Genomic DNA, 27,035 nt, shown 5'->3' on the forward strand with positions numbered 1-27,035 from the left:
CAGCCCCGCCCCAGACCACGTGCACGCGCACGCTGGGTCACACACATAACAGAGAATTCTTTATGCCTCTTTATTCCCAATTTCGTCAGCACTTTATAAAACCAGTCTGGAGGGAGAGAAGCCTGAGAAGGCTCCCTTCCCACCCCCAAGCTCAGCTAAGGTCTGAAAGGTCTCCTGTCCCGCCTGTGGCGGGGACTCCGGTGGGGCCGGTACAAGGGGCATTGGGAGCTGGGCCAGGCCTGCTGGGCCACCCACCCACCCCGTGCCAAAAGGGGTGCTGGGCCTGGAGAGCGGGAAGTAGAAACCAGCCCAGCATGCCTGAGGACCAGGGACCTCCCCTCCCTTCTGCTGCTATTAGGGCTGGGACCGGGGCTGTCCCCCACTCACCCACCCGTGTAGCCCCACCCACTTACATCTGTGCCCCACCCCCACCCCGTCTTCCCTTAAATATATACAAATGTACAGAGGGGCCAGCCATGCCAGGGTGGCCTCCACCTCCCCCCCCTTCTCCCCTTCCCCAGGGGCCCTCCCCAGACACCGGGCTGGGGGTAGGGAGTGTGGACAAGAAGGACCCTTGTGCAAGGCAGCTGAGTCCCAGTGGGAGAGCAGGACTGAGCCTGGTCCTGTCAGTGAGCACCGCCCCTCCCCTCAGCCCTGGCGGCCCTACGCCTTCTGTCCTAGGAGCAGGAGGTATGTGGAATCCTGGAGGGGTTCCAGCCTCCTGGGTCCTTGGCCACAGCACCATCCTAGCAAGCGAAATCTTCGAAGAGGCCTCCTGGGGGGCCATGGGGGTGGTGATGGTTGGGGAGCAGGCCACTAGCCCCCCCTCCCTCAGCATGGCCCCGACTTGGGCAGGGACTCTGCAAGACAAAAAGGGAGTGGACCGGGGGCTCAAGTGGTGCCCTCGAGCCTCACACGGCTTTTCCTTGTTTCCCGAGCACCCCTCCCACAGGTTAGTTCAGAACTCGGGGTTGGGGGCTGTCGGTTCTGGGGAGAGTGCGCTGACTGCGGCTCTGCTCATCCTCACCTGCTCCTTCAGCTCCTGCAGCCCCAACGTGGAAATGCCCCCAGTGGAGGTCCGCAGAGGCGTCTTGGGCCGGCGCCACACCCGCTTTAGCCGGTCCCAGGACACCTTGGGGAGTCAGGGTGGGGGTAGCAGTGGGCTCAAGAAATGTGGCAGAGCAGGGAGGGCCTTAGCCCACCCATCCAGCTACTCAGGAGACCCACAACAGAGCTCCCCAGGCCCAAACCCAAAGGGCTTCTGACTCCTCAGCAACCCCCCTGCCCTGCCCTCTAGTGACATCCGGAGATGGCACCAGTAGTAAAGCCCCACCCCACCTTGCAGCCAACCAGGAGTAGACATTGCAACCCTCCCACCCCCCTCACCCCCAGCCTTTCCCACATCAGGTGCTCTCCAGGCCCCTTGCCTCATAGATGTAGTCAAGGATCTCCAGCAGGGTGAGGATGCTGGCCCCGATGAACAGCCCCATCTGGCCCCCAAGGTCTCCTGGGGAGCAGAAGGACCGGTAAGAGGGAGTAGGCAGGGCATCTGATCTACCCCAGGTAGGTGGGGCCAGGGCTCACCCAGCAGAGCTGATAGGCCATAGGCTGCTCGCTGCTCCATGGCTTCAGATGTCAGGGCCTCAAAAAAGACATCTAGGACCAGGAAGTTCTCCCTGTGGAGACAGGAAGCAGGTCATCTGGGTGGGGCTGCTCTTCACAGCAGCTGGCTGATAGGGGCAATTCTCAGGTCCAGCTGATTGTGATTTGAGACCCACCCCCACCCCTGTGGGTTGGAGCCCAGCTTCCTAGATTTGAGGGGTAACTAGGGGCTAGAGGAATAAATTTAAAAATCTCTGGGTCAGGCACCGGTGGTCACGCCTGTAACCCTAGCTACTCAGGAGGCTGAGATCTGAGGATCGAGGTTCAAAGCCAGCGTGGGTAGGAAAGTCCATGTCACTAATCTCCAATTAACCACCAGAAAACTGGAAGTGATGCTGTGGCTCAAATGGTAGAGCACTAGCCTTGAGCTAAAGAGCGCAGGGACAGCACCCAAGACCAGAGTTCAAGCTCTACAACCAACAACAACAAATTCTGGGACCTTAAGTATTGTCCCCTGCCTCCCCTAAAGCACCAGTTTTCACATATCTCTCTAGAACTTTCAGTGGCTCTCTATTGCCTTTCATTCTGAGATTCCTGTTCTCAGCTTTCAAGTCAGCCTAGGACCTGTTGTATGGCATCTTCTTACCCAAACTGTTTCTCAGCCACTACTGTCCTCCTCCAGCTCCACACCACACGTCTCTACCTGGCTAGCTCCCTTCTCTCATCCTCTTAGGGACCCAAGTTCAGGGTCCACATGGGCTCAGCTCAAGTCCCTCCTGCTTCCTCTCACTGACCAGGGCCAAAGATTCAGGACCGCATGCTGAAATGTGGCTTGTTTGAAAATTGTGGCATAAGTTTCCCTAAGGGACCCAGGTAATGCTCAGCATTGGTTGACTGGATGCAGGATGCCCAAGTCCAGGCTTCGTGTGGCCTCTCAGTTCCTTTCCCAACCTTCCCATGAGTGTGTGTGTGTGTGTGTGTGTGTGTGTGTGTGTGTGTGTGTGTGTGTGTGCGCACGCACATGTGTGTGTATTGGTACTGGGATTTGAACTCAGGGCCTGGATATGTTATCCCTTAGCTTTTTGTGCTCAAAACTAATTGGAAATGAGAGCTTCAGGGACTTTCCTGTCTGGGATGGTTTCAAACCTCGATCCTCATATCTCAGCCTCCTGAGTAGCTGGGATTATAAGCATGAGCCACCACACCTGGCTCCATCCTCTCGCATCTTCCTCTCCAGTTGAACACTGTTACCTCAACTAGCCTGAAAGAGCTCCCAGTTTGCAAGGGGGAAAAGACATGAAAAGTTCTAAAACAGAGAGGTCCATGCAGCAGCAGAGATTTTACAAGGTGCTGTGAGAAGTTCAGAGGAGCAACATTTGAATCCATTAGGCCTTCCTTGGAAGTAGACACAACGTACAACTTGAAGAATGGGTAGTTAACAGCAAACCGCATTCTTGGTAGAAGACCCAGCACACCCAAAGATCAGCCACTCCCATTTTCCTCCATGAACCAGGACTTCGAGGGCAGCCTCCACCCTGCCCTGCTGCCCCCAGGCTGTAGGAAGCCACATACCGTATGTAGGTCTCATTGCGGTTGTACTTCCTCGCCAGGTACCTGGCAGAGCCCCTGTTGGGTATCCTGACCATGGAGATCTCTTTCCCATAGCGGGTCAGGTTGCAGGGAGTGGGGCAGAAGCATGGACCCTCGGAGCCTCCACCAAGGGAATCTGCAATACAGAGACACCAACTGCAGAGGGGGAGGGGGCTCCACGGGCCTTCCGGGCGGCAAGGAGGGCCTACAAGGGCTGTCCTGAGGCAGGCGTATCCACTCATAGGGACAGACCTGGCACTTCCTAGAGGATGCTGGCCACCTCCCCCCACCACATCCTGACTGCCTTTACACTTCCCAACAGATCCAGTGTAGATAGAATCTTCAGATCCCCTCTCCTCGCCCCTCCTTCTGCCCCTAGTCCCTTGGAACAGGGAGGCCTCCTGGCTCAGAAGGCTGTCAGAGCCCATCTGTCAGACCACACAAAGGCATGGCGAGCATGCTGGGAGGGAGGGATGGAGGAAGGGATGGATGGATAGATGAATGGATGGATACACCGGTGGATAAGTAGATGGACAGGATTCACGTGCTGGGTGCGCTGTCTTTCTCTATGTAGCCCTTCAAGTCCTTCTCCACTCTGCCTTGCTTCATGCTCCAGGAAACTGATTTCTGCCCAACAACCCATCGCCTTGACTTCTTTGCCCTCTGGCCTTGAGTTGGGCAGGGTCAGAGGGTGGGAGGCAGAGATGCTAGTGTATTTCTTCCCCTGCTTCCTCACTGCCAGGCTGAATGTAGATTGGCAGAGGCTGCATTCCTCCTCTTGCGGCCACACTGCCATCAGTCAGTCTGCTCAGACAGCCCCAGGATTCCACAGTGTTCCCTTTCTTTTCTCCTTTTTGGGCCTGAGAGAGTGAAGGCTCCCTGGTGTGGAGAGTTCTGTGAACTCTCCACATCTTTTATGGCTCCTTCAACCCTGATTACACGTCTGTTCCTTCACTGAACATCCAATCACTCCTTTGATGGGTGCAGGTGGATGCCAATCAGTCTTGCTAGCATCTCAAACCCACTGCAAATCCTCAGGCCCTACCACATCTGGATTACTGCAGTGAGCACAAGCTTGCTGAAGTAATGGTGTAATTAATAACTTCAAGTTCTACCCACTGTCTTCATGTCATCAGTTCACTGTCAGAAAATCAGATGGCTTTCCTGCCGTGCGTTAAGCCCTTACTGGTGTCCCAGAGCCTCCTGCTCCCATGCTTTCTGCTCCCTCCAGGCTCTCTGCTTCCAAACACCCTGGCCTGGTATGCTGGTCCCAAGGTCTTCAGCATATGCTGTCTTCACCACCTAGAGTATGCCACCCTGAACACGTGGCTGACTCTCTGATTTCCCCTACAATTTCTCCTTGCCTCCCCAGGTTGGGGCTACATGCCCCTGCCCAGAACCCTGGAGCCCCTTGAGGCTCCATATCCAAGAACTACCATATTGTTACACAGACCTGCTGGACTGAACACTCTTCCAAGGCAAGAACACAACATATAATATAAAGATATTTTTAAAGGGGGGTGGGGCTGGGAAGGTAGGTCAGTGGTAGAGCGCTTGTCTTGCATGCATGAGGCCCTGGGTTTGATTCCTCAGCACCACATAAGCAGAAAAAGCCAGAAGTGGCACTGTAGCTCCAGTTGTAGAGTGCTAGCCTTGAGATAAAGAGCTGAGGGCTGAGGGACAGTGCCCAGGCCCAGAGTTCAGGCCCCACAATGACAAAAAAAAAAAAAAAAAAAGACACGAAAAAAATCAATCGATGATAGATGGATGGATGGGTGGATAAGATGCAGATCAGACAAGACCTATGGACAGACAGAGTTTGCCTTACCTATACTCACAGCCAGCAATGTGTTTTCCCCAGGACCCAGAGAGAAATCACTGACTGTACTTTCTCAGAGTAGGTCAACTCAACTCATCACTCCCAAGTTGGGGGTGGTCTGCAATCCCTCATATCTGTCCTCACTTACCAAAGCGCCTACACTTGCAAAGGTCCTCAGACCCCCCAAGATATGAGACAGAGGGTTCAACCTCTGAAAGAGCCCTCCAGGAAGACATTGGAAGAAGAGACAAGACAGTGAGGGGAAAGGTATAGGAAAGGTGATGGAGGGAGGGGAGGAGGAGGCAGCACGGACCCAGTATGTGGTCAGCACACTCGATGTAGATATTTGGTGGGCAGATGGTCTCATTGCCTGAAAGGAGAGAAGATTATTCCTGAGATCTTTTTCTCTCTCCATCACACAGCCAGGTGTGGGAGTGCACACAAAGGTGCATGTTTATTTCACATGTGAACTTACTCATGCATCTAACCATGAAAAGTCATGCATGGATATATATACATCCATGAAAACATTTACATTCATTGGTATACATGCATTTGAACGTACACATCCAACTCCTCCAAATATACAAGCGCAGATGTACACAGCACCATGCCCAGAGGCACGCATTCCCAAACGCATATATGAAAACATGCATACAATCCCGCACGTAGCTACAAATGCACTCTCATAGGTAAGATAGATATACACATTGTACACATGCACCTGTTTGGGAGCATACAAGCAGTACTCTGCCTCTAGAGGCTCTGGAACCTGGCAGAGTGGCACAGAGGACTAGTTGGGGTGAGATGCTCACCTGGCATGTGCACCATCCTACAGTGGCAGCGTTGAAGTACAGCTTCCTTTTCACAGCGCAGCCGGCAGGCAGACACGCTATAGGCTGAGTAGCCCTGCAGTTCAGGCTCCCTGAGTTCACTCTCTGCCCGGCAGTTACCCCAGGGCTGGGGCAGATAGGTTAACTGCAGAGGTGGGGTATAAGGAAGTCCTGGTGAAGGGTCTCACTGAGCGTCAAGGGCCTTGAACTGTTGGGTTGTGAACTTCTGATGGGAGACAGATCTGGCCAGCATCTTTCTGGGCACGGAGGCCTGCCCCATTCCTAAGCCAGGCCCAGGCCCAGCTTTGTTGGGGGGAGGGGGATTCTCACCCGCTGTTCCTGGCAGGACACAAAGGTCTGGAAGCCTGGGGACACGCCAAACCCCAGCTGGTGAATGTAGGGAGGCTCCTCCTGGCTGTGGATCTGCACCCGGATGCCTGCCTCAAATGATGTCTCATCTGTACAAGAGATGAGGACCTTTGGAAACACATCCCAAGTAGAGGACCCAGGCTCAGATCCCAGGAGCCTAGACTGGCCCTTGCCCCTCTCCCATCTGTGTACTTGTCTCCCTCCAGATAGGCAGGTACTCTTCCTGCTGGATGTCCAGCATGATCTCCAGGCCACTGCCCATGCCCCCTGCCCGGCTGGGCAGTGAGCTCTGCGGGTCCGCATTGAAGGTGTAGCATTTCCCATAGCGAGTGTAGACCTGGGGAGAGGTGGCGAGAAAAGAGGAAGGGAGAGAGAAAATACCAATGGCAGAACTCTTGGTAACTTCCCAAATCCTGCCCTCACCCTCGCCCCCAACTCTCTTTTCAATTAAAAACAAAACAAGACCAAACAAAAAAACTGATTATTCCTACCCTGTTTTTCAAGTCAGGACCTCCAAATTCTGTATCCCGCTCATCCTCACATCCAATTCAACAGCTGATCCCTGGCAAGTCTACCTCTGAAAGTGAATCTATCCACTTTCCTTCTATGTCCAGTGATGCTCATTCTCACCGTAGTCTCCCAAACCTGTCAAGCAGCCACAGCACTTTTGAACACAATCAAGTCACCTGCTGGATTTTATGATCTGTATCCCATGCCATCAAACTTACATGGTAAAATTTATTTTTAAGAAACAACCATGGGAATCAGGCATTGGTGGCCCACACCTGTAATCCTAGCTACTCAAGGAGGCTGAGATCTGAGGATCATAGTTCAAAGCCAATCTGGGCAGGAAAGTCCATGAGACTCTTATCTCCAACTAACTACCAAAAAACTGGAAGTGGCGCTGTGGCTCAGGAGGTAGAATGCTACCTCTTTTTCTTTTGCTTAAGCAAAAGAAACTCAGGGACAGCATCCAGGCCCTGAGTTCAAGCCCCAGGACTGGCAAAAAGAAAAAGAAACAACAATGGGAGCCAGACACTGGCGGGCTCACCCCTGTAATCCTACCCACTCAGGAGGCTGAAATCTGAGGGCACAGCTGGAACCAGACCAAGTAGGGAAATCTGTGAGATTATGTTCCTACAATTAACTATCAAAAGGCTGGAAGTAGAGCTGTGGCTCAACTGGTAGAGTGCCAACTTTGAGCAAAAAAATCCTAAGGGACAAGGCTGGACACTAGTGGCTCATGCCTGTAATCCTAGCTATTCAGGAGGCTGAGATCTGAGGATCACAGTTCAAAGCCAGCCTAGGAAGGAAAGTCTGTGAGACTCTTATTTCCAGTTAACCACCAGAAAACCGAGAGTGAAGCTATGGCTCAAAGTGGTAGAGTTCTAGCCTTGAGCAAAAGAGCTCAGGGACAGTGCCCAGGCCCTGAGTTCAAGCCGCACAATCAAAAACAAAAAAATAAAACAAAATTAACTAAGGGACAGTGTCTAAGCCCTGAATTCAAGCCCCAGTGCCAGTATAAAAAAATAGTTTTTTGTTTTCTAGAACATGCAATCAAATCTCTTCCCTAGTGTGAAGTCTCCACAAGATGGGACACTTGCCTCCCTTTTCTGCTCCTCCTCCATCCTCAGAGACAAAAATCAAACAAATCAAACATCTGGTGCTCCTCCTTGGTCTTCATCAGTTTTGCTCCTGGTCCTGGAACGCCTCTCTCCTCTTGGCAGCCCCAATTTTAGTGACACTTCCTACCATACACCTTCACATTCCATTTATGGGTTTGCTTCATGCACACATGAAGACCTGACATGAAGTTGTTCATTTCCTTGGCTCCCTGTCTCCCCATCCATCTCCCCTGCTGGACTACATGCTACACAGAAGACACAGAAGCACGGAGCTGTCCTGGCATTCCTAGCCCCTGCTCCAGTTAGGGGCCAAAGGAGCACTCGCCTGAAGCCCCTCTGCAGAGTTCTCCAGAATAGCCACCAGATGGTGCTAGTGCCCCAGAGATGAGAGTCCAGGCTCAGGCTGGGAATTCTAACTGCCTACAGGGACTTGAGCAGCAGCTGGGTTGGGAGTGGAGAGCAAAGAGAGGCGAGAGACGGATTCTAGTTCCCTCCGCCTGTCAGGTTCACCCCCAAAGAGACCAGCCCCTGGGTCAAACCCATCACCGGCAGCACCTTCCCTTGGGGCAAGGGGTCAGTGCACTCAATCACTCCCATCCCCCACTTCCCCCACCCCTCTCCTCTTCTGGGGAACAACAACAACAACAAAAAAAACCAAAACAGCTGGGGACTAGCAGGAAGCTGAGTGGAGGGAAGGGATCTCCAGGAGGCCCAGCTCCAAAGGGAGGATGAGGCTGAGCTGAGGGCAGCGAAGGGCAGAATTCTGAGCAGATCCAAGGGGCCCTTAGGGACATCTTGTGAGACAGGGTTAAGGCCTCCCTCCTCAGCTGGGCCGGAAGCCCAGCCTCAGTGTTCCAGAAGCCCTAACCCTGATCATCACCCCCACACTCAGCCACCCTGCCTCCTCTTCCAGAAACAAAACCGCATGTAGAACAAGCATGACGTTCATGGAACATGACATCCACAGCTGTCCTGTTTCCTCCACGCAGCACACTGCCTTTCAAGCAGGTGTCAGGCTCTGTTCCAGCAGACAGAGCTGCAGCTCAGAGAGGTGAAGTAGCTTGTTCAAGTCAGACACCCAGCTCATCCAGACACCAGGCTCTGGCTGCTCATGCCATCTATATCTATGGCCTGCCATCCCTCACTCCAAGCCTGCCCCACTTCCCCTCATCCTGCCTCTCTTCTTCCCCATTCCTCTCTCTATCTGCTGCTTTTCAACTCCTCACAGGCTTCCTTATCAGTAGCCCTCCTGTGCCTTCCCTGCTGCATGTCCGTCTGAGGGCCAGAGGTGGTCATCACAGACAGTCGGCAGTGTGCTGAACGTGCTAAACAACCAGCCGAGTCCTCACAGCTACCCTGAGGTTAGTATTATCTCCCCATTCTACAGACGAGGAAATCGAGACTCAGAGAATTAAGCGGATTTGCCAAGGTTCCCCACGTCAGTGGTCTTCAGACTCTCATGCGTGCACAAATCACCTGGATACCTTTTTCTTTTTAAGTGTCAACTTTGACTTAATAGATGAAGGTGAGTGGAAAGGGCTGACATTCTGTGTTGGTCCATGGAGCACACATTGACTAGAAAGGCAGTAGATGGATGTATAGGAGTCCAGCAAGCCGGCCGGCTCCAGGCCTGTGCTCTCATGGCTGGGTGCAAGACTCTTGGCTCCCTGGTACTGTGGGGAAGGCCGGTGAAGGGAATATATACACATTTACAAGAATCTCAAAACATCCAGCCTTGTCCTCTTGCAGACCAGGAAGAGCCTAGAATCAGCGCCTGCCCACGCAGCTGATTCTGAGTGCATGCTCGAGTTGTGAGGCTAACGGGGGCCTGGGCTGTTCAACAGACCCAGATGATGAGTTACTCACCATAGCGTCCCTCGGTATTCACACCACCTTGGTGGGGCCTTGACTGCCATGTGGCCAACACCATTGTCTCTCTGATGGTCAGCTTTACACATGAGGACCAGAACTCCCCGAGACTAGGAATCTGGCTTTCCCCTCTTGGCACCCCCAGAGCCCAGGGAGATTTGCAGAAGGAGCGGTAAAAGGAGGGAAGGAAGGAGAACAAATACTGTCAAACACCTTAGCTTTGGGACAGGTCTAGTTGCTTTTGATCTTTCTCCTTGGAGCCTCCAAAGAAAGCCACAGGAGATCATTAGGTATCCTTACCCTTGTGTTTAATGATGAGGTCCTTGAAGCCCAGAGAAGGAAAGGGGCCTGGCTAAGAGTGCACAGGGGAGATTCAAACAGAGCAGAGACACTCGCGTACACACACATGAAAGCAGAGGTGTCAATAAAACACCTGGTAGGTGGTCAGGATGATTCTCAGAGGCCTGAATCTGGGTGGTGAGGCACAGAAGTGTGAGTTTATATCCAACACAGAGAGAGCAAGAAAGAGGAAGGGAGGAAGAGAGAGAGGGGAAGGGAGAGAGAGGGAGAGAAGGAGGAAGGGAGGAAGAGAGGAAAGGAGGGAGAGACAGAGACAGAGACAGAGAGATCCTGCTTGCTTCTGGCAGGATACAGCAAAATTCGAGCTTGGGAAGGGAGTGATTACCTGGCACAGATGTCCTGGAAGTGGCTGGGGGGTGGGGTGGGGGATGGACACAGGGAGGTGAGTGGAAGTAGTGTCCAGGTCCTAGGGAATACTTCATAGGGAAGTGGACAGCACAGACTTGGGAGGACCATGCCACCTGCACAGCCCCGGTGAGGGCCCACTGCTGGGCAGAGCACACTGTTGCCCCGGAGACAGTCCCTGGCCCCTGCATCCATCATGGAGCTGGCCGCTGGCTCCTAAGTGGCAGAACTCGGGTGGCGGCACAGCCAGCAGTTTCTTCCATGGAGACGGCACGGCTGTTCAGCCACAAGGTCCCACTGGTTGTCCACTGCTCCCTCCCTATGGACTGGCCCTGGCCAGGAAGGGGGGAGGGTGTGCAGGAGCTAAAAGTCTGGGGCCCAATCACAGACAAGGGAGGTCCTCATGGTCCAGGGCCATTTCCAATTTCCACATCATCTCTGCCCCTGAGCTCTGTTCCCACCTCAGATCAATAGCATTTCCCTAGGCTGGTCCACCCTCTCCTCTGCCTTGGGTCATCCTCCAGGCCTTGCCAGGGCTGTGTGGCCTTCCAGAACCCCTCCAGATTGAGGGATCGAGACAGGATCCCCTTGGATTCCCTTCCACTTTCCTTGTGGCCCCTTTCCTTGCTCTGCCTGTCCCTCTCTGACCACCTCTCCCCTTAGCATCTGACCAAGGTCTGTTTCCTGATCTCAGCCTGTCTCTCCCGTGCTTCTTATCTGTTCCTGGCACTTGATCGACTGTCCCTCTGGATGCTGTTTCTCTGCCCCTGGCCCTCTGTTAGCCTGATCATCAGTCTGGCTCTGTCTTTCTTTCCCATTGCCTGGATCCCATCCTACCCTATATGTGTGCATGCACAAGCACACACACACACACACACACACACACACACACACACACTTTGCCCTGAGCATATCTACCACACTCACTTTCCTCTCTGTCCATCCATTAGCCTGGGTGCCTAGTCTCTGTCTCTTGTCATCCTCCTAGACTTCTCCCCAGGCCTCTCTGTTCCCAGATGCCTCTCCTTTCTATCCTCTCCATCCCCCAGACCCCCCCCCCACACACACACCTCTAGGTCTGCCAGAGACAGTGATCAGCAGTGGGGGAGAGATCTGTCCAGTGCTTGCTTCCCTGAACGATGACTTCTCTCAGCCCTCTGAGCTCCATCTATCCACAGCTTCCATTTCCTCAGATAGCTCGCTCTCTGCCTGGCTGCCTGCCTTTCTCCCTGAGCCCTTCTGGCCTCTCTTCCTCCTGCAGTGACAGAACCCACAGGGTTAATAGGCAATTAGCAGGGCCAGGGCTCTGAGCAGTGGGAGGAGAGGGCCCTGGGCCTCCAGGAGATAAGAAGCAGCCAGGAGCACTGAAGACCAGGCTGGGCTAATCCCACAACTAATCTGCATCCTGGGCTTTATCTCCACTGCCTTCTGGGAAGCCTGTTTCTGCCAAGACCATGGCACCATGCTCCCTGCCCCACCCCGACTTTTCCATGGGTGAATACCCCTTCCCCCTAATTCTCCTTTGTTGGAGTCCACCCCATGCCTCTCAGGCTCCCTGGAATGAACTCCTCTTCACCCTGCACTGCTCACCTTCATCCTGCCTGGACCATGACTAGCACCCCATGACTAACAATCCCAGGCCCTGACTTTACTCAGGGGTGACCCAGTATCCAGGCTCAAAGCCTTCTTCTCTCCCTCTACAAAGAAGTGAAGCAAGGAAGACATACCAATTCAAAACCCCTGGGTATCTGCTCTAATCAGAACATCAAGGTCACTGATACCAGCCCCTCATTGTACAAGGGCTGGAACAGAAGCCTGGAAATAGCCAATACCATGGACACACACGTGAAAAGGGACAAATTCAGCACTGGAATCCAGGTCCCCTCCGCCCCCAGTTCTAGCATTCTCCTAATTTCAACCTCTTCCCTCAGATTCATTCCAACCCCAGTCTCATCACTGATAACCTGTGACCTTAGTTTTTGGTAGTGATTTATCAGCAACTCTAGACTTCAGTTTTCTCATCTGTCAAAAGGTAATAGAAATTTCTGCCTGACTTCTTTCAAGGGGGTAGTTTTAAGGCGCACACGAGATAACGTTGGCCCCATGCACAGTGGTATACACCTGTAGTCAGGGTTCCTCAGAACATTGGGGTAGGAGGATCACCTGAGCCCAGTTTGAAGCCAGCCAGAGCAACATAATGAGATTCCCATCTCAAACAAAAACAAGTGCCAGGTGTCCCCAGTGGCTCGTACCTATAACCCTAGCTACTCAGGAGGTTGAGATCTGAGAACCTCTGTGTAAGCCAGGCAGGGCTAGAAAGCCTGTGAGACCTTTATCTTTTATTCACTACCCCCCCCAAAAAAACACAAAACCCAGAAATGGTGCTGTGACTCAAATGGTCTTGAGTGTCTAATGAGCTCTTTGAGCCTCAGCTTATACCTCTGCAAAAGGCTAGCAGCTCCTTCCTGGATTAGGACTGAAGGTTAGAAATAAACTCAGGGTAGTATAAGGCCAGGACACAGAGAAGGGTTCCCATTTGGGGAAAGGATGTCTTGCCAAGATGGCAGGCCTATTCCCAGGCCCCTGCGTAAAGGCTCTCTATGCAACTTGGGAGCTGCTCAGAGCATAGAGCTCTGTCAGAGGAAAGTCCCCAGGCTCTGAGATACAGCTCTCTTCCAAGATGGAAGACCCAACTAAGCTTACCTCAGGGACTTACACTTACTCAAGTCTTGGGGGTTTGAATTTATTTAATATCTCTGGTCCTCCATTTCTCATCCATGAAATGGGAATAAAACTAGGCTTCCTTCTGGAGCAGAAGATAATTACATGTTAGTAACAGCTTCTCTGGGCCTTCTCTGGGCCAGGCACAGTCTTGGGTATTTTACCTAAATTTTACTCCTTAACAGCCAGGCACCAGTAGCTCACACTTGTGATCAAACAAAAAGATAACAGTGTTGGTTCAAGTCTGAGTCAACTTGAACCACGCCTTGAGTTCTAGTGCTAGGACTGGCACAATAAATAAATAAATAATTCCTTCACACAGGAGATGTATTTTCATTCCACAGAAGAGATAATGGAGACACAGAGAAGGTAAAGTATCAGTGTCACATAATGTGGCAGAGCCAGGATGGGGGGAAATGGTGTTTAAACAACATATATGCCCGGGCACCGGTGGCTCACCCCTGTAATCCTAGCTACTCAGGAGGCTGAGAGCTGAGGATCAAAGCCAGCCCAGGCAGGAAAGTTGGTGAGACTCCTATCTCCAATTAACCACCAGAAAACCGGAGTGGCACTGTGGCTCAAGTGGTTAGAGCACTCATCTGGAGCTGAAGAGCTCAGGGACAGTGCCCAAGCCCAGAATTCAAGCCCCATCCATGACTGACAACAAACAAACAAACAAACAAACCTATATGGCCAACGCCATCTATTGAGCCTGTACACTGTGTCACTGTGACTGTGATCGGTGCTGGGGTTATGTCCAAGAACAAAGTAGTCTCTGTCTCAAGGACTTTGCTGCCTGGTGTGGAGGCATGCATTCATTCAAAAAGTGTTTATTGAGCACCTACACTAGATGCCAGGCAGGTTCCAAGTGCCAAGTCTACAAGCAGGAACAAAATACACAAATCCAACATTCGCACAGATAGATGTTACTGGCTGTGATCCACCGCTGGGATGGAAAGTCCCCGCCAAGGCCTTCCATGGTGGAACGGGTTGGATTTGAGTTGGAGGTTCAGGGAAAGCTGCTTTACACAAGCCAGGAAGGACAAAAGACAGTGGCCTTAGTCAAGACAAGGTGCACACAGAAACCCCTCCCCCCGCACACACGCCAGCAGGCTTGGCTACAGTGGGGGAAAGGGGGACAAACTACAACGTCATCAACACAGTTACCCCCAAATCAGCACGCCCTCCCCAGTGCTTTTCTGGATGACTTCGGGCACAAGGTGGGAAAAGTGAGTAGTGCTAGGACGCGTAAATGCGAACAGCAGGGGAAGGCGGTCAGGCATCCTTGGCCAGGCCAGGCCGTGGGGGGGGGGGGGGGGGCTCAGGGACCCAGGTGAACCGTCCAAACTGCTTCCAGGCAGCCTCGGCCCAGGCTTGCTTAAACGCTAGAAAGTCAGTTTTGCTGGCGACAGTATTTTTAATTGGTAACCCAGGCCTTTCCCGCCCTGCCCGCCCCTCGCAGCGAAGTTGTGGTTGAGTTGTGCCTTCAGGCACACACCCACGGCGGGCGCGCGCTCCGGGCGTCGGGGATGCGGGGAGGGGGGGGACCCGACCGAGGTGCGCCCTCGGGAACCCCGATCTCCCTCATCGCGGCTCCCTCCCCCCCCCCGCCCCGGGTGGCACCGGCCTGGCCACCCGCGCGGCGAGGCCGCACCCAGCAGCCCCGCTCCGCACGGGCCCCGCTCCCTCCCGCGGGCCAGGCATCCATCACGGCGCCCTCCCTCCGTCTCCGCGGGGCCTCGGCTGCCCTCCCTCCGTCTCCGCCGGGCCTCGGCTCCCCTCCCCGGGTTCGCCTCATTTGCATTCCCTCGGCTGCCGGCTCCTCGGCAAAGTGACCTCCGCGCGCGCACAGCAGCGCCAGAGGCTTCCACGGCGGCGGGGACACCGCGCCCAGCGCGCGCGCCTCGGCCGCCACCCGGGAAGGGGCAGGCCGCGGGGGAGGGGCGCGTCCCCAAGGAGGGCGATGCGGGGGCCGGTGCGGCCCGCGGGCCTGGCCGTCGCCGAACGAGCTGCTGGTGCTGAAGAGACACTCGGGTGGGCTTTGAACCCGGGACCTCGAGCTTCCCCAGCCCGGAGGGAGCGAGAGGTGGCCGTCAGCTCTAGGCCCGGGAAGCCACGTTCCAGAAACAAACAGAAAAACAACACAAAAACCTCAGCCAGGAACACCCTCCTCGCCAGGCCTTCCCCCAGCACCCCGGTGGGGAGGGGCCGGCGCGGGGGGGGGAGTCGCCGGGGGGGGGGGAAGCGGGGTCCCCAATCCCGCCGTGCGGCCCCGTCCCTTCCCCGCCGGCCGAGCAGCCTCCCCTCCCCCTGCTTGGTATTTACACCTTTCACACATTTGTAAGCTATTATCCTGTCCACGCTTAGTCACCGCTGAGCCAAGCGCCACGGATTTAGCTCCTTTAATCTTTCCTCCTAAATCAATCCTCCATTTCCCCTTAATCATCCCGTGGCTCCTCTCTGAACTCTCGCTGCTGCCACGGCTGCCGCAGCCCAGGCCTCTCTCTCTGGAACTGCTCCCCCCCCCCCCGGCCCCCGCCCCAAAGCCGCGGTCCCAAGGGCACCGTGAGCACTGGGGGTAGGGGGTGGGGACGGGCTGCAAATCCAGCCCCCCCCCATCCCCATCCCCATCCCCGGGAAGAGGGGCAGACGCCCAGAAAACACACAGCGTCGTACCCCTCCTGTTCCCGCCTCCTCCTGCCTAGCCCCCCTCCCCGTGCCCCATCCCCCATCTCCCCACCTGGGGGGGAGGGGGCTCCGAGGCCTTTTAAACCTCAACGGTGATTTCCCAAAGCGCAAACACAAAAACCACCCGGGGCCTCCTGCCCCCCGGGCTGCTGGCCGCCCCTCCCGCTCCCCCTCCGCCCCGCGTTTTCAGACGACTAGGAGAACAGGGCTGGCCGTCCACCCCGAGGTGGCCCGTCCACCCCGAGGTGGCCCTGTCCCGTCCTCCGCATGGCTGTCCATCTCCCCTGGACCACCCAGATCTCTCGGGGCTCCACCGCCCCCATCAGTGCCCCCACCCCCACCCCACCCCGGCCCCCCGGGGCCCTTGGGCTGGCAGCCTTGAGGCAGGGCATCATTCTTGGTTACCCTGGGACCCTACTTCTGCCTCCCGATCCTTGATCCTTTCTGCCCCCGCTCTTCCCCAGTCTTCCCCCCCCCCCACCCTCCCTACACACACTTGGAGGAGGCAGGCCCACTACCACCACAAGAGGGAGTGATTTCCTCCCAGGAAACAGAAGGGCAGGGGAGGGGGGGCGGGGTCCAGGAAGAAGCACCCCAGAGAGAAAGAGGGAGGACGGGGGGGGGGGCGGGGGGGGGGAGAGGTAAGTGAGGGCCATTTCTTCACATGCTAATCAGCATCTTCCGGCAGTGCCATAAGAAGCTGAGCTGATAATGAGCCCAGCTCGGGGCTGATTCCTGATTAATGAAGAGGCCACAGGACGGCGGCGTGGGGGGCCCTGTGGGGCATGTCCCTCATGACCCTCCCCACGGTCCTCCATCACGGTCACCGTCTCTGCCCGTCCCCGCGGGCACACTGCCCACAGCCCCCTCCATCGACTCCATGGCGAGAGCGCCCCCTCCAGGAGGGCTGAGAAGCCGCAGCCACTGCCCATAGGAAGAGGTGGGCAGGACACTGACTGGGCTCTGCCATCTAAGTAAGCTGCAGGCAGCCTTCAGCATTTTTAAAAATCGGAAAATTTGTTGAAATAAGTACTATTGGCAGCTTCATTGGGCAAGTGGAGACCTACCAACCCTGGACACCCTCACACAGCACATCAGTTAAGCTGGATTTGAGAAGCGGCTGCCACGTCAGGGCTGCGGGTTAACTCTGGTCTGCCTCAGACCTTCCCCATTGTGTGCGTTTACTGACACAACCCCACTCCCGAAGGCAGGCCCACCCCTAAACTAGATGTTGAACTAAATGCACTCAGGGTTTACATCTTAGGAGAAGATGGGACCAGAGGGGTCCGAGGAATGGACAGAGGATAGGGGACACAATTAAACTCATCTACTAAATAAGAGAGACTTGGACCAACCTGGACAAGAACCCCTGCCCCTTCCTTAGACCTAATGGTAAAAGTATGGAATTGGGAGCGAGCATAGAGTTACTGCCTATGGCCAACAAAGGGCAAGGGGCAGGGGCAGACACTCAATACTGATCTGACTGTACCAGGTAGGAAAAGAGGAAGCTGGATTAGAGGGGGTGGGGAGAAGGATTGCAGAAGAGCCCCAAATCAGGGGCTGAGGTGGACAGAGACTGCAGGGCTTTTACATGTGGTCCTCCTTGTCTCTGAGCAGTCCTGTGTGGCGGCTGGGTAGGCCTGGGAGGGGAGGGAGGAGGGCAGGGAGGGGGGACTGCCCAGCTGGAAGAGGCCTTGTCTAATTGTGCCTGATTAGTAGAGAGGAAGAGAACAGGGCGAGTGATTAATAGTCACGGCAGTCACCAGCGTGTGGGGAAGGAGGGTCGGGAGGGGGAGGGAAGCCTGAGAGCCAAGAGAGGATACAGACAGGAGGCGCCCATAGGGCTCTGTCCTCTTGCCACACTGGGGGTGTCAGGACCCCTGCCTCCTCAGGGAGTCTCTCCCTCCCCATGCCTTAATTTTCCAGATAGTGGGATGGAAGAGACCAAGGTCGTGGCTGTACCTGGGGGGCGGGGTGGGGGGGAGATGTCTTGGCTCACCAGGTATTCCCAGACACCCAGTGCCCTTCACCTCCTGGCGGTAGGTCCCCTGCTCAGCTCACCCTGGGACCTCAGCCCAACAGCAGACAACCAAGTTCCAATCACAGGTGGCATCCAACCCCTATGTCCTTGGTCCCAGCTGTAAATTCCTGCTCTGTCTCTGACGGGCATTCTGTACCTCATTCCTAGGATCATGAAAGCTGAGTTGTCCAGGAGAGCAGCCACCAGCACATGCCTCTGATCCCATTTCAAATGCTCAACAGCCATGGGCAGCTAGCGACCACACAAGACATTTCCACGATCACCAGAGGAAAGTATACACAAATGGGACATTCCTGGATACACACATGCCTATTTGGAAGGGTTGGATAGAATGATGGGAGAGAATGAGAAGGCTACAATAACACAGAGGAGGTTGTGGGCCTGGGTCACAAAAGGGAAGACTAGGTGATGGAGAGCAGAGGTCAGAAAACACTGCATGGTGCTGAAAACGATCAGGTTCAAGATAGCCAGGAGCTGGGATCATTATAATAGCTGACCCTTGTAAGAGTGCATTTTATATGTAAGCCAGTCCACATGCTAGCTCTTTACAGGTCTCTCTTTAATCCTCATGACAACCCCAAATATTTAGGTTCTCATATCCTATTTAATGAACACCAGAACTGAGGCTCACAGATATATTTTGGTTTCCCCAAGACCATACAGTTGAAGGAGTAGAGTTGAGGTTCAATTCTGCATGATCAGGTAGGTCCAGAATTCACACTTGTCCTGTTCAGTGAATAGTCCCAGCTGAGAGGAGATGGTGCATTGTACAGGGAAAGAAATGAAGGCTAGAAAGAAAGAGTGATGTCTGCCTTCTAGTAAGTGGGCAGGCCTAGAATGAACTAAGGTGGGGAAAGTAGAACTGGGGTTTGGAACAGGAGGTTAGGGGAAGCTGGTGGTAGTAGGGAATCAGGGTGGGAGAGCTGTCTACCAAGGAATATCGGTGATGGTAAGAGTAGGAGGTGAGGTAGGAGTGGCTTAGTGTGACACTGAGCATGGAAAGAAGAGAAAAAGAAGAGAAGAGCTGGAAGGTTGAGGGGAGGAGAGCAGGCTAGAGTGGCAGAGAGAACCTCCCTCATCCAGCTCCCTCTCCTTTCTTTCTTCCCTCTCTCCTCTCCAAATCTTGGCCAGTCTGCCTCATCCCTTAAGCTTCTCAGACCTCTTCAGCCCAGAGTGGCCTCTCTCTCTCTCTCTCTCTCTCTCTCTCTCTCTCTCTCTCTCTCTCTCTCTCTCTCTCTCTCTCTCTCTCTCTCTCTCTCCTCTGAACTCAGGCTCTTACCAGCCATGCACCTCATCTGGCAATTAATCCTGGCATCTTATGACACTGCTTGCATGGCTGATTAACTCTTGCATGGTTGCTTAAGCTTTTGAGAATCTCTGTCCCTGCTCTATCACAAGATTGTAGGCAGCCTGTGGACAGGGGCTGGGGACTAGAATTTTCCTCTCTCTCTCTCTCTCTCTCTCTCTCTCTCTCTCTCTCTCTCTCTCTCTCTCTCTCTCTCTCTCTCTCTCTCTCTCCTTCATTTATTTATTTTTTCTGTCCCCTTAGATCCTAGCAGGAAGCTCCACACATAGTAGGTTATAAGAACCCCATGCTGAATGGCTGGCTGACTGAGAGCCAATGAAGGGACATTTGGGAGTGTGATTGCAGTGGTAACAGAGGCAAGAGCAGCAGCTTAGGGGACTGGGGGAGGGCATATTACCCAGAGTAAAAATAGGCTGGAAAATGTGACATTTATTAACTTGGATTCCGGAGGAAAGGTCACAGCAGAGTGGGGAGTGGGAAGGAGGAAACAGGGAAAGCAACAGAAAACACATAACAGCCGGGCACCGAAGGCTGTCTGTCTCGGTCACTGGCCATTTCACCATTCATTTCCTGGCAGGTTTTCCCCACATGGCTCACATACCGATCTACCTACCAAAGACTGTTGTGTCTCCATCATGGACATCCCAAGGACCTCATGTTCTTAGCAAAGACTGTGTCTTCATGTCCCTTCTCCAGTCTCACCCAAGCAACACATCCCATTGTCATGGGCATGGCCTATCCCAACCTCTAATTCCAGCAGACCCAACACTGGTTGTTAAGTGTTATACTCAGCAAATGAGGGGGTGGTGTGTGCAAGTCTAGACTGGAGATGCGGGATCAGAGGTCCCTAAAGGGCTAGAATTCTGTACCCCAGTGCTTGCTTTACTCCTATCTTCAGCATCTTGCCACAGCCCACAGCCCCAGAGCTGAGACCCACAAACTCCCATTCTCCCTCCCCAGCTCCAGTGTATCAAAGTGCTTATGGGAAATGTACCTTTACTCCACCTGGCCTTCCCCAGGATTCCCAGAGACTCTCCAGCTTTGATCGGGAGATTCCCTGTCCCTGTATCCTCCTTCCCTGGAGCTGGCAGGAACCCCGGGTCTTCCTCCCTTTACTTCTTCACCCCCTCCATCTCTTCTTCCACCCACATGTGTCATTCCCCTTTCCCTTTTCCTGCCCACCCCCAACCAGGGCCTGATATACAAACTCCTGCTCAGAGACACAAAGACCCCATTGATTTCTGCCCAAGCAGCACCTGCTGAGACTGCCCCCACCCCTACACTCAACACAGAGGGGTGAGGCTATAAGAAGAAGCCCCAGGGATCCTAAAAGCTACATGCACACTCCATACCACACCTCCTCTGTGGACACCCACTCAGCCCTTGCTTTGGGGAGCAGTGATTTTTACCCCCCTAGAAGACAGGGTGTATAGCTGGACAACAAGCGGATATCTGCTCTCTGCTCCCTGACTCTGCCTCTCAATCCGCTCCTTCCTGATCCTCTGTTTCCACCTAACTCCCTCATCCCTGACAGGAGCCCCTAAACACGGCAGCAGGCATAGTGGGGATCCGGAACCCCGTTGGCACCTGTTTCCTGATGACACCGAAGCAATGAGTGAGCATGAGCCTGGGGAATGGGGGCTGAGTCCTAAGGAGGAAAAGCCTGAGTGGGCACCACATTAACACCACATATCTGCACAAGCATGGGGCAGTGGTGGTAAGGATGAAACCACAGACACACAGACACACACACAGAGTCAATAGGGGACTGGGGACAGGCATCTCAAACCCCATGAATAACAGTCTCTGACTGTGGGTGAGTGGAGTCCTGATAATCAGAAGGGATGCGAGACACACCCCCACACACACCTGACAGTGGTAGGTGTGCAGGAGACAGCAGCCAGAGCTGATACTACGTGTGCCTGTGTTTACACCGACGTGAAGGATGATGCCGGCATTCCCCAAATGGAGAATAGGAAACAGTGGCCAGGATAGACGGGATGGCACCCACAGTGTGACCCCATCCTTGGCAGCTAGGAGCTGGGAAATGGACACAAACACAAGTAGCTCTCTGGGTGTGTGGGTGTGTAGCTGTGCACGTGAGTATAGTGATGGGGACACTGAGTGTATGTGGGAAACAGTGTCCCCAAGCAGGAGTGTGTGTGTGTGTGTGCACGCGCGTGCGTGTGTGCACGTGTGTGCGTGTGCCAGCACTGAGGCTGAGATGCACATAGAGTGAATGAGTGATTCCCAGTAAAGAGTCAGAGCTGGGCAAGGGTGCAGCAAGAGCAGAGGGTGGAGGGGGTACTGGCAAGCGGGAGAGGCCGGAGGAGAGCATGAAAGAGGGATGTGTGGGGTGTTGTGAAGGGGGTGTGTGTGAGAGAGAGAGACACAGAGGCGGAAAAGACTGGAACCTAGTGTCCATGAAGACCATCTCCGTGCAGCCTGCTGGCCAGGCTAGCTCGCCAGTCCTAGCCAGAGACCCCCCCCCAACCAGGCACTTCCCTTTATGTCACCTTCACTGGTGGGAAGGAAGAATCCAGGAGCCCCCAAAAGAAAAGGGGGGCCAGGATCAAAGTGAGGTCCAATCCATCTGGCCTTGGGATCGTGGCCAGCTTCAAGACCCCTGGGCCCACCCCCAGGATACTCCCAGATTCTATCCCCGGACACGGGACCAAGAAGATGAGCGAGCAGCAGTCTGGCCAAGGAAGCCCCCTCTGAGGATCCACTGCTCCAGGATGGGAAGCCAGAGGGAAACACACCAGCTGGGGGAGACACGAGGCCTGCCTCTGGTGGCGGAAGGAAGGGAAGCCCTGTGGAGGATGCCCTCACGTACCAGCCCCCCCCCCCCGCGCCAGCCTCTGGCCACCCCAGGCCAGGCAGCCCAGCTGGCGGAACTCACCACGGAGAAGTTGCTGGCAGAGCAGTGGTGCCCACTGAAGTTGCAGCTCTTGAGCATGTCGGCAAGCTGGTGGCCAGTGCGGTTGAGGATGTCTACCATGTCAGGCTCTGGGTAGCGCAGGCCGGCCGCACGGTGTCCATCTCGGTCTTTTGGGGGCAACCCTGTCAGATTGGCCAGGTGGAAGATGTCAGCATCGCTGAGTGCCGAATGTCGGAAGCGGTTGATGTTGCAGAGGGTGACGGCCGGGAAGCCCGCCGCTGGGGCTGGGGCAGCGGGGTCCATTGCTACCAGGTGAGGTCGGGTCAGGTAGCCCCGGGCCAAGCCAGCCGCCTGGTACAGGAAGGCAGCCAGCGAGGTGAGTAGGGCCAAGGCCCAGAGGGTTCTTCGAAGTCCGTAGGGGCCTGGACCACAGGCCCGGCCCAGCCCATGCAGAGTGCTGGTGCTGGCAAAGGTGGCCAGGTCCCGAGGGGCTGCTGCCCCGCGAGCAGCACCCAGGAGGCTCTGCTCATCCCCTGCCTCCTTCTCCTTAGGTTTTGCATCTTCCTCAGCAAATTTGATTTTGCACACAATCTCGATCGGCATCTGTCCCCGGCTGCTGGGACTGGCCAGAGCCTTACTGCCACTGTCCCTCCCTGGCCAGAAGCCCCGGTGCCCTCCGGAGTGTTGGTGGTGGCAGCGGCTTGCTCTTCTAAACTCAGGGCAAGCGGGAGGAGGACTGGGACAGGGTGGGGGCCCGAGGTGGGGGCGTCACTCCCACTCCCAGCCGCTCCGCAGCCCTAGGTGCTGCCTCTGCCGCTGCTGCCTCTGCCGCTGCTTGTCTCTCTCCTCGATCGTCTCCTTGTGGCTTCCCTTATCAGCACCAGCACAGCTGTCAGCCCCTGCGTGTGTCCCTGCGAGCGAGCGAGCGAGTGAGCGAGGGAGCAAGCGCTGCTCCGCCACGCCGCGCAGCCCCAGCCGCTCGGCTCAGCATGTGCTCCGGAGCCCACCCCGTGCTTAATAATTCAGGACATGTCAACAGCGTTTCACCGGCAGCACGGGCGGCAGGAGCCAGGCCAGGGAGGGGAAAGCCCCCCCACCTCCCAGCCCAGGCTAGGGATCCCTGGATTAGGGCAGTTCCCTAAACTCTTGGTCCACCCTAGCCACTCATGGGGGGGCTCCAAGAGAGCCCACTCCTAGGCCACCCAGGGAAAAGTGCTGTGTCCACAGTACCCAGTGGACTCGTGGCCACTTTTCTGGACCACACCCAGCGAAGGCTCAACCAACTCGCATCTCCTACCTCCTGGCCTCCTTGACTCCTGACTCCGGCTACCACCTGATTCCACTGCCTCACTCACCGCAGCTTCCAGAACTCCTTGAGAGAGAAAGAGAGAGCCACTTGTTTGAATGAGAGAGGAAGGAAGAAGGAGAGGGCAGGCGAGACACATTAGAGACAACTGTGACTCCGAGACTTTTAGCTTCCCTAGAGCTTTGGCGGCTGATTTCATCACCCTAAGGTACCCTGCCCCCGCAGGGAGGCTGTCTCTTTTTCCTCTCACCTTACCTCTAACTCTGCTATCACAGTCACTCACGCAGCCCGGATAGAGACCACCCTGGCTAACTTGCCGCTTTGCACCCCCCAAAGGTTCTCCAAATGCTTTGCCATGACCAGGTTTGGGGGAGGGGTGCTGGATGAACGGGCCCCCGAGCAAGGGGGTGGGTGGGGGCTCTCAAACAAGGAGAAAGGTATAGAATAGAGGGAGAAGAAGAGTCCTAGTGGAGGTATTGGGGTGGAGGGGGAAGATCGTGCCTGGCTCCAATCAGAAGGAATGCTCTCCTAAGGACAATGATGCCAGGGGTGCACTGTGGCCTGGCTGAGTGGGGTAAGGGGAGCCCCAGCAGGGGTCTGCTCTCCTAGGTGGAGGGGGGAGGCAGACATGTGGGTGTCCATCACAGGCAGAGGGAGGGAAGCTATCAGAGGGAGGCTGATCAGGAAGGGATACATGGATGCCCCCAGGGTGGGGGTGGCTGCCACGCTCAGGGGAGCCCCCGTGTGAGAGTGTGAGCCCGCACAGGGGAGAAAGCACTTGTCCCTCCGAGGAAAGGGGGGTGCTGATTAATCGGGGCGGGCGCTAATGAGCAGCAGGGAGAGGAAGCTCGGAGGGGCGGGGGAGGCTCCATCGATCCAAGCCTCGGAACCAGCAGCTGAAAAAAAAAAAAAAAGTGAGAAGGGAATCGATCTGAGGGAAACGGCAGCTGCTGGGGATTAGAGCCCGAGGTCCAGCCACCGCTGCCCAACGGTCACCCTCCCCTGTGTCAGGCTGCCCGCCCCCATCAGGCCGGCCCTGAGGGAGGGGCCCAGGAGGAGCATTCTCACCAGTACAGAAGCCTCTGCCTACCCTACTTGCAAGGTCAGAGAAGCCCCTCAGAGGGCGACCGCCCCCCCAGCCTGGCGCCTGTCTACACAGCATGAAACCCACCTACACACTCAGACCTAGCTGTCCCGAGCCTTTCAGCAAAGTGGCTCCCCAGAGCCCCACAGCTGGATTTCCCCACACGCCTCAGGGTCTGAGTCAGAGGTCTCCCCAAGCTGGAAAGACAGGTCCTCTGGGGTCAGACGCTGCCTGGGGCTGGGAAGTCAAATCCCATAGGGAAAATGGAGTTGGCAGTGGAAGCAGCTGCTGTGTGCCAATTCCAAGGGTCCAAGTGACCACACACAGCCCCCTCTCTCTCTGCTCGCACACCCTGGCAGCCCCTGCTCACACTTTACCCCTCCCTAGCAGACTTTCAGATCTTTCCAGAACACCCCTTCTCCCCCCCCACCCCAAACACACATACACCATTCTTCACCATCCTTCTCTCTCTCTTCCCTTTTTTCCCAATATTGATTTTTCTTTACTGGGTTTTTTAAAAAGGTGATTTAATTGCTTTTTTTAAGGTTACTTCAGTCTGGGACCCAGCCAAGAAAGCGGGAGCTGCCCCCCTCCTCTTCCTCCACTGCCTTGGAGTCCTGTGTATCCCTGAATTCCTTGCCATGCACTGAAATCTCAGGGTCAGGCTCATTCCATCATCCGCTGGCCTCCATCATGAGCCCGGATGACGCCCTCTGTCCTGAGAGACACCATGGCAGGAAGCCTTCCACCTCTAAAATGAGCGGGGTTGAGTAGTAACTGGGTCTGGGGGAAGAAGAGGAGGGGGTATAGGGGCACTCTAGGCTGCTAGGAATGTAGCAGTAGTTACATGCACACCCCATCCTTGCCAATGGCCAGCTGTCTCCAATTGTCCCCACCATCCATCCAGTCTCCCAGACCTCCAGTTATCTGGTTATGCTCAGTGGGGGGTTCCCCCCACATCCTTTCAGTCCATCTCTTGGCTTTTACCACCCACTCCTCCTCTGACCTCCTTCCTGTTCCTCTACACCCCCTTCGTCTCTGGTCCCCCATCCCCTCTCTTTCCTCTCCCTGCTTCCCTGCCTGCATCGCTCTCTGCCCGGCTGCAGTTGGGTGATAATCTCCCTCATTTAGCCTCCCGGCTGCTTCCCCGGCTCATTGCCCAGCTGGTCCCTGGGGCCCAGCCCAGCGTCTTCCCCACCCCCAAGCCCTGCGCCCAAGCTCCCCCAGCTCCTGCCTGTCCCCCCCATCCATTCCCAGGGGACCAGCTGCCCCTTGCAGGGAAGCATTGGGGCTCAGGGGAGCTGGTCAGGACCTCAGCCAGATGTGAACAAAGCTTGCTGCTGTTTAGGGCCCTGGAGCTGGTTGTGTGGGGAAGGGGGTTGCTGTATGGTCAGGGAGTAAAGCCTTAGCCAGGGTTCCTCTGCCCCCCCAATTGTCCCCAGACTTCTCAGATCAATTCTTTACCCACTTCCATTCCCCCTACTACCAAGGAAAGAGCTAGGCTTCCAGACCACAAGAAAGTGGTAGACTGGCGAGAAGGCAGAGATTAGACAACAGGACTGAGAATGAGGGGGAGGGGGCAGGGAGGTGGGGGACAGTGAGGGCAGGATGTTCTGACTCTGAGCACCTGGGAGGAAGCAGGGGGGGGGGTTCTTTGGGCAAATAAAAACCTTTGTCCCAAAAGAAGAGCTGGGAGATCTCCCAGGATTCAACTTGATGGCGTCCTAAGGGAGTCCTGTTCTCAACAGCTAGAACCCCCAAGCTGAACCGCATTTAACTGCCCCCCCCTACTGTGTGTGGACAGCAAGCTCACTGCCTGGCTATCTCTATTTGTGACCCTTCTACATGATCTCTTTACATGGCTCCTGACCTTCTAGACAGTATTCCCCACAGTCCCCAGCCTCCTGTTCCCAGGGGACAGCCCTTTACTACCTTTCCCAGCCCAGAAACCTGCTGCTGGTGCTGATGGGGGGGGGGGGCAAACCAGTGTGGGACACACATGGGTGGGAAGGGACAAGGATGGGGTGGGGGCAGGCCAGGCCTGGCTGGTGAGCAAGCAGCGGTGACAAACGGGCTGTGCACGGGGGCCGAGGGGCGGGGGGCGGACGGCGGCTGATTTATCTGGGTTATTTATGCTGCGGACGAGGCAGGAGAAGCGGTTAATGAGAGTCCCTGCAAAGGGGGGTGGGGAGGCCCAGGACGTGATCTGAGGCAACTGAAGAGGGTTAGTGTCCCACCGGCAGGCCCTGCCCCCACTGCTGCTGGTGCCCTTCACCCCCACCCTAGACCTTTTCGGGGCAGCCCAGCCCTTTCCTCTGTCTCGTATTGAAACCTGCAGTCCCACTCAGGCACTCTGGCCATGAGTCACCAGGACTGGAGGGGGGCAGGTCCACAATGGGGGTATCAGGAGGAACTGAGGAGGGGACCAGGAAGGGGAGGACAGAAAGAAGAGATATAAATGCTGGCTGGCCAGAAAATGACCAAGTCATAGGGTCTATGGAGAGGGCTGAGGTGGGAGAGGGGCTGGGGAGCGGATGGACAGCCCACAGCCTCTAAAGGAAGCTAGAGCGGACAAAGGGTGTTGGAGCACAGATTG

At 55.4% G+C, this 27,035-nt stretch overlaps 1 protein-coding gene across 1 annotated transcript; it reads right to left on the minus strand.

Annotated features, from left to right (window-relative positions):
* Window positions 1–535: 535 nt before the first annotated feature.
* Asic4 (acid sensing ion channel subunit family member 4) lies at window positions 536–23,419 on the minus strand. The gene is made up of 11 exons (XM_070025426.1): window positions 23,347–23,419; window positions 22,071–22,960; window positions 6,406–6,550; window positions 6,175–6,302; window positions 5,827–5,989; window positions 5,325–5,381; window positions 3,175–3,328; window positions 1,585–1,676; window positions 1,428–1,507; window positions 1,028–1,132; window positions 536–860 (listed from the first exon to the last, which is right to left on the minus strand). Exons 2-11 carry the CDS (start codon window positions 22,650–22,652, stop codon window positions 747–749), a joined length of 1,620 nt encoding a protein of 539 aa, XP_069881527.1. The 5' UTR covers window positions 22,653–22,960; window positions 23,347–23,419; the 3' UTR covers window positions 536–746.
* Between the last annotated feature and the right edge of the window lie 3,616 nt (window positions 23,420–27,035).

The sequence above is a fragment of the Dipodomys merriami genome, unplaced genomic scaffold, assembly GCF_024711535.1.
Source record: "Dipodomys merriami isolate MVZ:Mamm:240054 unplaced genomic scaffold, mDipMer1.0.p SCAF_1, whole genome shotgun sequence".
Lineage (NCBI taxonomy): Eukaryota > Metazoa > Chordata > Mammalia > Rodentia > Heteromyidae > Dipodomys > Dipodomys merriami.